At 42.2% G+C, this 14265-nt stretch overlaps 1 protein-coding gene across 1 annotated transcript in view; it reads left to right on the top strand.

Annotated features, from left to right (window-relative positions):
* The window catches only part of TRABD2B (TraB domain containing 2B), a 260371-nt gene that overhangs the window by 129751 nt on the left and 116355 nt on the right, over window positions 1-14265 (top strand). Inside the window, exon 3 of the mRNA XM_071436682.1 lies at window positions 11790-11936. Coding sequence (XP_071292783.1) covers window positions 11790-11936 — 147 coding nt within the window. The remainder of the gene's footprint in view (window positions 1-11789; window positions 11937-14265) is intronic.

Genomic DNA, 14265 nt, shown 5'->3' with positions numbered 1-14265 from the left:
GCTTCACCTCATCTCTAAGTGGTCCAGAACATTTGCTACTCAAAATCCAAGCTAAGTTTCTTAGAATTTTATAGTTATATTTTAAATTTGAGGAACAATTAAATGGAAAGCATAGCTGCACGTGCACAAAATATAAACACAGGGCAAAATTCCCTGCCAAGTGAAGTAATAAAGGATGGTTGGGGTAAGTTAATCCGATCAACTTCCATCTGCAAAGAAATTGGCCTATAAAGCCACGCCCCATCCTACCTGGTTTATGGAAGGTAAAAAGACCCAGAGCAGATACTATCTTCAAAATGCAGATCAGATACTATCTTCAAAATAAGTTGATCCCCCACAGGTTTTGGAGGATGTAATTTCCTACCCCCTGCAGCATCCCCATCTCCTCCTCTGGGACACGTGGGCAGGATTTCAATGGGTGTCACTCATCAGGACAGTGCTAAATTACACCAGATGAGCCTCCTTGTACTGGCTGGAGTCAGCCTTAGGAAGTGCATTCAAACCTGGAAGCAATCCTCTGTGCTCTGCTCAGTACCCACACCACTGCTTTGGGATTTCTCCTTGGACATCTTCCCTTCTGTCCTGAGGTTGAATAGTGGACAGAAGCCTCTGATCTCCAGCCCCACTGTCATGATTGTGCAAAAGGCTGTTATCCATCCATATTATTCTTGGGCAAGAGGAAAGACATTTGGTTTTGGGAGTTGCTTTTTCTCCCTTTGGAGTCTTTAGAACTTGTCTGAGCTGTGTCCTCATGTTCAATGCCTTCAGTGGCTGTAGGATTTCTGGGAATCTTCCTGGTGAAGCACAGCTGGGGAGGGAAAAACCTGTTGGACATTTATGGAGTGTTTCAGGGGTTGGCAGCATGTAATTGCTTAGTTGTGGGTGTATTTACAGAGCATCAGTATTAAACAGGCAATGAAAAAGAGGTGGAGGAGAAAGAAGGAGTTTATTTGGCTCAAATTCTGTGTATGCATGTAAGGAGTGAGGAGATGCAGCCAAAGGGGCAGAAGGTGAACCTGAGGCAGATCTCTGTCAGGTATTCTCTCTGCTGCTTATGTGCATAGAACAGAATGGTGCCTGAAAACAGTATTAATTACTCTTTTTGTTATTTGTTCATGTGAGGAAATATCCCACCTTCAGTAATATATGAAGCTGTGCAAAGAATATTCCTCTACATCCTTTCTTAGTTGAAAGAAAAAAAAAATGAAAGTGTTACTTGAATGAAGTGCTTTCTTCAGAATTTGCCAATTTAAATAAATGTTTTGTGGCAGCATCTGGTTCCTGGCTCTATCCAGGAGAGGAAGAATCTGAGAACACTCTTCTTGGTTATTTAGCAGTATATCCTCACTGGTAGCTGATTTCATAGGTGTTCTCTGACTGGAGTGGAGACTGTTTAGGCTAGGCTTAAAAAACCTTCAAGCAAAAAGTTCTTTTAGTTCCAATGATAATAAAAATATAATTATAGTTATCTTTCAAGAGACAGGTATAACCTCCCATAATTCATAAACAGGAGCATTAGATTGAGGGAGCCAATATATAGTAGAAAATAAAGTGTCTGAATTTATCATTCTGACTTTGAAAGCTAACAGAGAAGTTTGTTACAAATAATTAATTTTATAATTTTCTTCTGGCTTGGCAACTTGACTGTGAATAGATTGCGGTTTCCTTGAAGCTATTTGTTAGCTGAATTTATTTGCTGAATAATTGATGTAAATATCTCAGTGAATAGTAAGTAATTATTCTTGGCCTCTGCTTAATTTGAAGGCAAGTGCTTGGCTGCAAGTAGATGATATTAGAAATTTGAGCTGCTGTGATTTGATGGGTAGGTCACCTTCTTTCCCTGGCTAACTCAATTTTGAGTAATTTTTGTGTAGACTGCACCAGGGCTGCAACACTCTGGAGGGGAGCACCAGCTTCAGCCATTTTCATGCTTTGATGAAGCAGCTCTGGGGGAGGGAGGCAGCACAAGGGGTGAGCACTGCCCATCGCCTGTGCTTTACAAGGTCTGCACTGGAACCCTGACCCTGAGGATAGAACTGTGGATTCCCAGGAGAAAGAGGGGTTGTCCTGGTAAGGCCACCCAGGCCCTTTAACAGCTGGCACAGATGGGGTCCCATCATCTGTCCTGGTTAAGGGCATAGGTTTGCTCCAGGTGGGGAAGACCCGAAGAGAGCAGCTGCCAGATCAAGCCCTGTGTTTCTTGGAAACATGGGGTACTCCATGCCTGGTCACTATGTACCCCAATGGCAGAAACATCTTGCATAATAAAATTATTTCATCTTGAGGTAATGTTAAGCTAAAGGAAAAAACAACAGTTCAAACAAGTGATCATCCCTGATGAGTTCAGCTCCCTGCTTCCTCTTGAAGTTTTTTATTTTCTTATGCTGTTTTAAATTGTAATTTCTATTTTTTCCCCTTTCCCTGCTGGACCTCATGAAGATTCACCCTCCTTCAGGCTTAGGAAACATTCCCTTTTCTACAGCTGTTACCTCAGTGGTGCTCATGTGGAGACTAGAAAGCTGAGACAGTTGTTGCCCCAAAGTGTTTGTCCTTGGCCAGAAGTTGCAGCTCCATCTGGCTCCCTTCCTGATGGGCTGTGATTTACTCTCCAGGATAGATGTATATTGAAATTGGCACCTGCTAGTGCTGATACCCCAGGCTGGGATTTGGAAATTCAGGACAGAAAGATCAGTGTCCCCTCCAGCCGTTCCTGCTGCAGGAGCAGCAGTTTGGAAAGGGGCCGTGCTGGCATCGTGAGGTGTTAAGCTGGGATGGCTGAAGGAGTTAATCTGCTGCCTCACTGTAATATAATAGAAAGAAAAACATGCCTGTGGGGCTAGTCCGTTTTACTATGTAGCTTCAGCTGGTAATTAAAAAGCAACAGTTCAAAATTAGGCAGTAATATGAATAAACCCCAAATTAAATATACCCAGGACAGGTTGCATTTTTCAGTGGGTGGATGCTTAGCATATCATGAAAGTAGACTTTTAAAAAAAAATGTCTCAGGCTGGGTGTCTAAAGCTGGGAGTTCCCCAAACCACCCCAGAGCTTTGCTTTTTTCCATGAGGGTGCCCCTTTCATTGCTGCTCACTCGTCACTGGGACCAACTGGTCCGCTCCACTCAGGGCATGTTCCCACATTCCTTCTGTTACAGTGGAGACAAAAAAAGAAAAATCGAAACCCCAGAAGGGCCCGGTAACAATTTTACTTGTGAGCCGAGCGCAAACGTGGTTTCAGGTTCTTGGGAAGGATTTCATGTGCCCCCTCTGAAGGTGAAGGGACAATGTGCCCATTTAAGGTGGAGAAAAGTGATCGTGGGCGCTGCCCTTCGGGCATCCTGCCAGGCTTCCATTTGGGAGTGAAATTGCAAGCAAAGCAGCAGGCTGAGAGCTCCTCTCTGCGTAGAGCAGGCAGATGGCTGCTCCTCAGGAGAGTGGTGCAACCAAGCACGGGGATAATTTTGAGGTGAAGGCGTGGGGAGCAGGGAGGTGTGTGGGAAGGAGTGATAGGAGAAGAGGTATTTTCATCCACAAGGTCCCCAACTGGCAGATTTCCAGAAGATGGGAAGTGTTGTCTGAGAAAAGTTCACGCTCTGCTCACCTCATTTCTTACATGCTTTCCCAAAGTATCTGCTACCAGACACTTTTGGGGATGTTGGGCTTATCTGAGCTGACTGTTCTTGTTTCAGTGACACCTTTGAGCAACGTGCTGCAGACGCTGCGGCACCTCTGCTGGAACACTGCTCTTCTCCAGAAACCTCCTCACAAACCTCAGTGCCCACAGAGCTCTTGTGTTACATGGGGGGTGTGTGGGGCAGGGTTCCTTGACAGTGAGGCAGCATTTGGGCTTTCTGAATACAAGGGGTTTGATCTTGACTAGTAAGTGATGAGATTTCCCCAGAACAGGAATGACAAAGTGGAGCTGGAGTCCAAGCAAGGCTTGCTGGGGTGGTGGCACAGGGGGAAACTGTGGGGACCCAGAGGTGAGCAGGAGCCAGGCTGGCAGCCAGCCCAGGGCAGCAGCAGATGGGCAGTGCCAGATAGGCAGCAGGGCCCTGTCCAGTTTGTCCCACTGAAGCACTGCCTGCTTTGTCTGGGTGAGAAATGTCTCTGCCTTCCTCTGTGCCTGTGGGTTTCACATGATCCAGGGCTGCTGCTTTAGACATCCAGTGTCACACAGTCCATCTCCTTTCTCTCTGGTAGTTGGGTCCATTCACACCAATTGAGCACTCCAGCCTTTTACCCTCACAAAGGTATTTCTAAAACCTTTTATGGGTTGTTTAAAATCAAACCCAGTTGCCAGCTACTCAGCCCTGGAAGAGCTGTTACTGCTTCATCACAACTTAACGTGAAGGGTGTAAAGAAAGAAGTCAAAGCAAGTTGCACCATCATGTCTGACTTGATTAAAACTAACATGGGACTTTTAGGTTACTGTTCAGCATCTCATATGCAGTATTCTGTGGTCTAGTGTGTTCTTTCTTTAAGTCACATAACTGAATAGCTGAGGTGAGTTTTAGGGAGAACCAGTCTGAGTTCCACCTTCCTTCAAGAAGGAAGAGTGCTCTCTCATGCCAGAAGTATGAACTGATCTTACTGAGTGTTCACTTTTTTATTTACAAGATCTAAGACTCAGTGCAGAAGTCTAAACAATGACAATTGGACCTGCAAGCCATCACTGCTGGGCAGGGTGTTGGTTACTGGAACTGGTTGCACTTCATTGTAGAACCATTTGCAGAATTAGACTGAGCAGAGTGTAACTCGTTTGGTGAAAATATTTCGCGTTTTAGATAGGTTTGCTCATGGAAGTTAATCTGCTGAGCTTAGCACAGCTGAGAAACAAGACTGATGCAGAAGTACTGGATGCAAGTAAATCCTGCATACAAAATCTACACAAGTCCTTCATTTAGATTGCAAATTTAACAGAGGTAATTCTGTCCTTTCCAGAGTTTCAGTTCTGATTAAAATGCAAATCTGTCTTCCTGTTGTTTCTTAATTTATTTCCCTAAGCTTGAATGTGGGCATTGACCAAAGCAGAGTTATCCTACAGAGTCACTGCTCACTCACACTGTGACTGGCTGGACATCAAGCTGAGTTACTGGCAAAAGAAACCTTGCTGATGGTGTGGTGAGGGCATTGAAACATCCTTCCATCAATGTGGTGGTTCACAAAAGGGGAAAGGATAGAAATTCCATATCAAAGCTCTTCCCCAAAGCTCTTTTCCTTTCTTCTATGTTAATCTGGACTCTCAGTACCTTTAGCAAGTAACAGAGGTCACTGCCACTAGAAGAAAAGTTTTCAGATTTTACTCTCATTCCAATACTGCCTTTGCTGCAGCTGCTGCTGACTTCAGGTTACATATTTAAGACCTTTATTTGGATTTTATTGACCTATTTAGAGTGGGTGTGGTATTTATAGTGTATTATGGTATAAGTTTTAAAAGTGCTTTCAGGACAGAAATTAATTCCATGTCTTTCTTGTCTTAATGATCTTGTGGAAGAGAAGACATGCATCTAAGGGCGCAAATTGTTGCTGTCTTGCCTGTTCTATCACATAACCCACCAGCCCCTCAAACTGCTGCTCTCCAGGGTCTCACTGAACCCTGTGCCTGCCCCAGCCCTACTGAATACAGGAACTTGGAGCAGAAGCACTAGTGCAGTAGGGTCAGCCCAGGGAATGTCATCCACCAGGAGACTCCTTTTCTGGCTTGGGGAGCTTAAGGCTGAGAGAATGGGGTTCTCATGCACTCTGCAGTGTTTGATGTCTAGAAATTTTCTGTTGGTTTTTGATTCAATCTAGACACAGCAAAAATAAAATAAAAAACCAAAATTATTTTCACCTGTGCAAGTTCATCATGGAATGTCCGCATAAGGAGAAAATTCAGGAGGCTAAAGTCAAGCTGTTGGAGTCAACTTGAGCTGGAGCTTTGGGCATATAGGGCTGAAAACTGGGGCCTCAACATCCCTGCAGCTTTTCCAGCATCAAGAAAAGCAATCTTAGTCCAGTGGCTGGACATCAGTCGCGTGGCTGCTCTGCCCTGGGCTGTACCCCTGTGTCACTGTCATGGCTGAGCCCTAGGATGGGTGGTGGTTTGGGGTTTCTCCAAGCACCTCAGTCAGATTCAAACTGGTTTATTAAACTGGTTAATTGGCAGTTTGAAAGGGAGGGGGAAAGCAAGGTCCCTGGGTCTCCCTGGTCAGTGCCAAGCCGCAGACTGTTAACTACTCCTGCCTTTCAGAAGCAATAACTGCGGATTTGGGGAACATATGGAACTAACTAGCCGAAAGGCTTTTATGAGCAGCTTTAACAGGGAGCACGGTTTGGGAGTAGAAATTCCAGTGGATGAGTTAATAGTTTCACTTTCCTTAGCTGTCCCTTTATAGGAAAAACAACAACAAAGCTGGGCACGTTCCCCCCACAGCCACGGCTGTACAATGTGCCAATGCATCCAGGATTTCATTCGGACACTGGGGGAGTCCTTTAGTAGATCCCCCAGGACCTGTTTTTCCAGAGCTATTTCCTGATGCTGACCTCATTAGGTGAGTTTCACAGCTCACTAATTCCTAGCAATAGCACACGAGATTCAAGGAAAGGGGAAACCCGTCTTCTGGAAACCAATGGAACTGAACAGATTTGGGCAAGCACTTTTATTGCTTTTCATTAATCTGGAAAATCAGGGACTTGCATTTTTCTTTCTTCTATTTTTTTTTTTTCCCAAGTAACTATTTTGACCTGAAACTGTATATTTGATTTTCTGTTTGATCAGAGATTAGGATAACTAAGAAAGGAGAACCCCTGCAGAAATGTATATATCTCAATATTTACGTTGCAGTTTGTTTTGAACCAAGTAGGAGAGTGGGTATTTCTTTTCTGGAATTGCAATCTTGGCACTGACAGCATATAGTCACTCAAACACTTCCAGTAATGCTTATTTAGTGTTTGCATTGTGGTGGCACGTGTCCAAAAGAGAGAGCAAAGGAAAACAATAAGTTGCTTGCTCAAGAGCTGACATCATAGTGTGAAATTTAAGTACTTGTTTTTGTGGTATTGTTATTAATCATGGGTCTGTGCAGGGGTCATCCTGTAATTCCAGCTACTGGAGTCCTGTGAATGCAAAGCTTGGCCTGAGAGTTTTCCTAGGGCTGCCTTTCATCTTCAAGTCTCCTGTATAGCAAACACACCAGAAGAACACAGCTCCAATTTGTCTTAAGCTTAACAAAAAATGTGTTTCTTGTGTTGTAATTCCTGAATTTGTTGTCTGTTTTATTAGCAATATATTTCATTGGATGATTTGGGACCACTCAAGCATTTTATCTATGAATAAGGTTTCCTTGTCTTATTTTACAGTTGCTTATTAGATGTTCCCACAAAGCTTTTTTTTTTTTTGGGGGGGCTTCAGTTAGAAAAGTCGAAGAGGTGGACCTGGAAAAATTTTTACTTGATTCCACCGGTGGACAGGTCCACCTGTTCACCATTGATGTAACCAGGAATGATGATGTATTTGATGAGGGTTAGCTTGGTTTTTGCATTCCAGACTTTCTTAACCTCTTCAGCTAGAGACAAATGTACAGAACATGGCAAGGAGAAATCTCTCTGGCACAGAGGAGTTATTTCTCCTCCTTAGCTATCACATACAGCACTAACATGGTGCTGGCTTTCAGGACCCTTCAAATGCCTGGTTTGAAGCTGCTGGCCTGGCACAATAAAACATGAAATGTGACTGGTTGTAAGAGTACCTTGGAAAAAATGGCATTTTCATCTAGCTTTTTTCTGAAACCTAAGATCAATTAAGAAAATTTTTTCTAGTGGAAAGGTTGGAGTGTTTCTAAGCCCATTCCAAATACACATTTATTCACTTCTCTCTCTTGAGAAAGGTGGCAGTGGTTCTTTAGATCTGTTTCCACAGATTAGGTTTATATCCCTAAAAACCAACTCTCATTAAATTATCACATAAAATCAAACCTCCAACCTCTCCAATGTGTTTGCAGAACAATACTCAAACTGTCCCAAGGACAGCTGCTGATACCAATGCTTCTGGGCAGTCCAGACTCAAGACCTTAGGACCCACTGCAGTTGTGTCTGCTTGCTTTATGTGTGGTTTGGAGGTTTTATAATCCTGTCTTTTTGAAGGTGAAAGTTAAACACCGTAAACATTCAAGTTGATTTATATGGGAGGTTTGATTTTGTAACTCATTCCTTCTGTTCTTGTGTGACTACTGGCTCTGTAATCCAGAAGCATGGAGAGGGGGAATACTGTGTGAGTGTCAAGGTGATCAGTAAAGCTGTAGTGCAGGTCTTCAGTGGTCCAGCCCCTTTTCCTTGAGAGGTCCAAAGGCCATGCAAAACAACTCCAAAAATGTCTGGACCAGTGGTCTCTGGGACTGTGTAGGACTAGTGGGACCCACTCCCACTGACAGTAAAATAGGACTGCCCTGAGAGCTGAACTGGTGTCTCCAAATAAAATCTCTGTGTTGGGGCAATGACACCACCCAGATTAAAAGGCTGGTCAGTCACAAGCAGTGGGGCCGGAGACAGACATGCAAAAATGTCTTCAAAGCACACCAGGGTGAGCACCATAAGTTGTGTGAATAAAATGCATTTCCCAAGAGCCAAAGTCATAACTTCCCATTGCTTCCCAGAACAAATCCTGTCTGCTCTGTTTATTAGGTGGGACTGTGTATAGGCAGTCTCTCTAAGTGTGTTTATTTTGAACTCATCAGTTGTTCAGTAATCTCAGGCAGCTCTGGGAGATTTAACTCAGATAAAGGATTAGGCTGGGGGTTGTGGGGTCAGTGATATTAAGATAGAGAGAGGGGAAGGAAACAGCGTTGTTTTTGTGGCGTTATCTGAAGAGTAAGGAAAAATAAATTCGGGTTTTAAGCTGCCTTTAACCTGACTCTGAAGGAAATGGTCTACAAATCCAGCCAGGAAGCAGGCGACTGTGATGAGACCCCGCTTCTCTTTAAATCTGTTTTGAGCCACCCAGCCAAAATCCATGGTGGTTATGGTTTGATTAAGCAAGACTTCTCTAGAAATTGATTAATTACAGTTTTCCTTTAGCATATTCAAGTGTTAAAGTTTCTGATTTTAACTTTCGTCCTAAAATAAAATCTCTGGAGTAGCTTTTGGGGCAGAAGTTTGAACCCAGTGGTGAGCTCCCCACAGTGACAGCAGCATACTGGATGGGTTCAGCTGGTGGCCAGCATCACCTCTAGGTCCCAAAGCTGCTCTGAGGTAGAAAGCAGGAAAATTAATGTCCTGGCACCAATGAAATCATGGGGGACCACCTGCCAAAACCTTCAAAATAGCTCATTTTCTCTCATTTAGAGTCTGTGTGTCTTATAAGAAGTGAACTCGTACAGTAGACTTCTCTGCAGGCTGATTTTTGAGGAACACATAGACAATCTTCTTCGAGATCTCTAACCCCCTGTAAATGTGACTGAAATAATGCAATAGGTTCCAAACTTATTCAGAGGAGAAAGACCCACAGCATTAATGGACAGGACTGGATTCCCCAGAATAACAAAAAAAAAAAAAAAAAAGGAAAAAAAAGGGGGAGGGGGAGGAAAGCCATTGAGAGTAAAGTAAGGATTTGTTTATTGCCTTCTTAATATTTTATCATAAAACACAACAGTCTTGCCTCAGGGCTTGTTGGTGGTTTGTATATGTGTGTGTGCCTGTGTGTATACATATTTTTGTATATAAAAATCCAGTAACATCCATTGTTTAAAAAATCAAAAATGAGAAGGATTTTGCTAAAAGCATTTTGGGAAAACCTCTGCTCTCATTTTTCCTGTCAATGTTTTTCTAAGCTTTTATTTTTATTAGTCAAAATGTTTAGAATCCCCAGGAAATCCTGGGATGAACCATTTCCTCTTCGAGCTGTAGCCCTTAGGGGAAAAAGAAAAAGCTCAGACCCTTTCAAACGTTAGAAATGTTTCAAACTGTGTTTTTTTGCATATTTTTTAAATTAGAGAAAAACTAAGTTAGGAAGATGCTTAACTTCAAGCTGTGGTCCTGGGAAAGCTTGATCTCTTTGTAGAAAAGCCTGAAGAGACCCTTAGATTTGAGCAAGGAAATCTTTTAGGCTTGGCTCTTAATGGGGAACCGATTGCCAAATTGAGGTATAACAGGTTCAGTTGAAAGACCATCTTTTTTTCGTTTTTTCAAAAGTAAATTAAAAACTAGCATTCGCTTTTCTTCAACGCAATTTGTGTGTGTTAGTTAGCATGTAACAGCTTTTTATTGAGGCTGTTAGTGCCCTGAAGATCCTTTGTTATTATTGATATTACTAACATTGTCACTGTTATTATTAATAATTAAATATCCGATACTCTTTTTTTTATATACATGAGATTTTGCAATTTCCTTTCCTTCACCTTCAGATAAACTTCAGTGGGAATCATGATTTTAAGAAAAACTTCCATCCTGCAAATACATATGTAAATTGCTGATTTTAAACTCCTCTTGGGTTCACTCCTTGAAGTGGGCTCAGTTGCTAAAATTTAAGAAGGTAAGAATTCGGGTCCCAGACTGGAGCTCAGCAGGGATTACCTTGCCCAGATTTTGAGATGATTGTTATTCTCTGGGAAGGATGGGGCACTGCTGTTATAAAAGAAAAGCTTAAAAAGTGGTGAAATATGAGACTGAGGGGTGCAGGAGTCTTTTCATGAAAAATGACACATCAATATAATTTTTCAGAAGTCTGAATTCACAGTCACTACATTCCACTTTATTTTAGGAAAAGTGTGTTTGTTTATTTATATAGTTCATGACAAAAGTCTTCACTGCTGTTCTTCTGATTTATTCATCTACTTTTTATCAAGTTTCTTCAGCAGATTCTTGGAAAGCAGAACATGTAAAGTCCAGACTTGGTGGTTCAATAACTGGTATATATTACTCCCACAATCTGTCACAAATATAAAAAGATTTTTGGTAGTTCATTTGAAATTTAGTTGGTTTATTTGGCTTTTTAAATTTTGTTTTATTTGGTTTTTTGTTGGGGAGGCGGCGGAGGGGGTTGTGGTAGGGGGCTTTTTGTTTGTTTGCTTGAGTTTTTTTAGGCTTTGTTTGGTAATTCAAGGGGAAAAAATCAAATATGTAAGGTTTTGTTTTGGTTTTTTTTTTGTTACCCAAAATGACACAGTAAATAGTGCTTCTGCTTTTTTGGGTTTTTTTCAGGTTTGGGTTGGGGATACTGGACCAGTCTGCTGGGACAGTGTTAGAGATCTGTTTGTTTTCACTTTGCAAATGGGTGTGTGAAGGAAGAACGACAAAAGGAGGGAAACTAATAAATTAATTTCCTAAAGTTTCTGTTATTACAAGTGTGCACAAAGTTCCAATACATCACCTTTGACTTCAGAAGTTCAAATGATTTTGATTTTTTTCTCAAAAACCTGTCAACTGAGTTTGGGCTTTGGATTTAAACTCGGGTACAGGAAACAGTCAGAGGCATTAGACCTTTCCCCATTTAGGGGAGTTTCCATTCCAGTGTCTGTCATGAAGCAAATTAACCAGCACAGAGAGCCCAAGAGTTCTGAGACTGTGACCTCTGAGCAATATGTATCTGTTGTGAAGTTATACTCCATGGAGAGTATTATGGGGTCTTGCACCTGAATGCTTTTCCATTTGGGAACGCCTAAAGACCATCCCTTGTTACTGTGGGCCAGAATGGATAAAGGGAATAGACTTCAGGTGCAGGAAAGTCTTTCAAAGTTTTGTCCTTTAGTCTTTGTTATTTTGATTCCTGCTATCTTTGACTTTTTCTCTCTTTTCCTGCCTGTGTTTCTGCAGGTGCTGTTTGCTCTAAACCAGACTCTGCTCCAACACGAAAGCCTTCGAGCAGGGAGTTTGCAGGCCCCTTACACCACTGAGGATCTCATCAAGCACTACAACTGTGGAGACCTGAATGCTGTGATATTCAACCATGACACTTCTCAGGTGAGCAGAATTGTTCCAGATGGGCCAGAGAATTGAGGAAAAATCAGCTGCTTTAATAGCAATATCCCAGTCATCACTTCATATTCTGATCCCTCTTTCCCCTCTTCCTTTTAATGCCCTGTGTTTTCTTTCCACACGTGCCTCATTTGCCTGGTGAGAGAGTGGAATTTCCCTGGTTTTGCTCAGGCTCTGGGGAATCATAGAATGGTTTAGGTTCAAAAAGACCTCCATGATCATGGAGTTAACTGCTAAGCCAGCACTGCCAAATCCACCGCTAAACCGTGTGCCCAAGCACCACATCCACACATCTTTTAAATAACTCCTGGGATGGTGACTCCAACACTTCTCTGAGCAGCCTGTTCCAATGCTTGACAGCCCTTCTGATGAATAAATTTTTCCTAATGTCCAATCCAAACCTCCCCTAGTGCCACTTGAGGCTGTTTCCTCTTGTCCTATTGCTTGTTACTAGGAACAAGGAATGGACTGCCTGGAAAACTTTCCAAGAGATGTTCTTGAAAAAAGGTTAATTCTGGATGTTTGGGGCTGTTGAATGCAGACTCCTCATTAAGGGTGGAGGGGGAATCTTTGTAATGTTTGAGCATATATATGAAGAGGAAGTGGACCTTATGTAAATACTCTGTAAAGTAAATAACCTCTCAAACATATCATAATTCAGTAATTCTGTGTGTGTCTCAGACAGCCCTTCAGTCTCTGTTTATCATAGTTATCCAAAGCTATTAAAAACTCTCAAGGGAGCAGAAATCTGCTTTCCAGACCAGTTTGATGCTTCATGGCAAACTGAGATTCCTCTTTCTCCTTTCCAGTTAATTCTATGAAAACTTGGTCTTTGGATGTCATCTCCAACATCTCCTTTTTTTTGGGATCAATTACCAGATTCCAGTTTCAGGTGCAGTGACTCACTTGGGGCAAACTGTGTACATTTGACAGCCACACTATTGTATGTCTCTTGCCAGTGAAAGAATTAAATCATGATAGCAGTCCATGATAGCAAATGCAAATCAAGGAGAGCTGTGTGACTTCCAGAGAGAACTGAGACAAGGTAAGGTCAGTCTGTGGATTGGGGTAGAGGTCTCTCAGACATTTTTATCTTGCCATCACTATCTTGGGTTGCACAGGGCTCTGTGGGTCACTTGTTTCTCAGAAGAACAGCTGGGCAAGCAAGTGGGGCCCCACATGGGATAAAACCCCTTTGGTGTCCCAGTTAACTCAGTCCTAGAAAATGAAGCATTGTTTTAGCATGACTGAGCAGGACATACCAGGGTGGTTAATGTGGCAGCACTGGAACAGAAGAGTGTGTCATACCAAAGCTGCCAGAGCTGTTCATTCTGGTCAGCCTTGCACTGAAAAGTAAGGGGAGAAAGCAACTTGGGTAGGAATATGTCTTTAAAGATGGGGAATATGAGTTAGAAAAGGTACAGAGCTCATGACTTTAGAGGTTCCTGGAGAAGCCAGTGATTATAACTATTCCTGAAATTTTGAGGCACAGCACACATGATAAACAAGGAATTAACAAGCAAGATGTAGTGGAATATTTGCCATGGATGCTATAAAAGGACTGCTGGTAGTCAAACCCCATGAAGACAGTCCTGGTGTCACCTTTTAATCTCCACCAGTGCAATTTCTTCTAATAAGTAAAGCCTTTATCCCTAAGATGAGTTGTAGTCATTCATAGCAGTTGCATGGACTCACAGACACCTCTGATTTATTGACACATTGTCCTGTAACAGACCTGTGGGTTAGACTTGAGAGGAGCCGTTTGCTGTAAAAACTTCTTTATTCCTGCAAATTATTGGATTAAGTGTGAGTTTCAAAACAGTGTTAAAGACAGAAGAAAGAAGCCAACAACCAGTCAGAGTTCAAGCACTGGTGTTAGTCATGGTCCCAGAGTGCACGCAGTTGATGGAGATTATAACGCTTACAGGCCATGGAAAATTAAAATCCCTCTATGTATACTGGTCCCTGCAGAACTCTAAATATTGTGCAGTACTTTTGGGTAAAGAGTTTTTTTGTTTGGTAGTGTTTTTATAAACCAGCTCTATACCATTTATTTTAACTGCAAGCAGAACAAAATAGAAAATTAAAACGTAAAATAAACTCCCTATTCAAGTCAGGTTTTGCCAGTTGGGGTCATTCCAAAGTTTGTTCTCTGTGGTTTTTTGCAAGGATGAAAGACTCTGTCATGAAGAGTTTTTGCCATTTGGTTACCAAATTAGATTAGCCTGACTCAGATATTACACATGAGAGACTCCCCGTGGGATCTCTCTCTGGAGACATTAAATGTAGGCACAGGGATTTACTGTGTGCTGAG

Source organism: Agelaius tricolor, unplaced genomic scaffold (genome assembly GCF_023055355.1).
Source record: "Agelaius tricolor isolate 1412-34295 unplaced genomic scaffold, bAgeTri1.0.p SCAF_11, whole genome shotgun sequence".
NCBI classification, from domain to species: domain Eukaryota; kingdom Metazoa; phylum Chordata; class Aves; order Passeriformes; family Icteridae; genus Agelaius; species Agelaius tricolor.
This window is presented reverse-complemented; position numbering and strand designations above follow the sequence as displayed.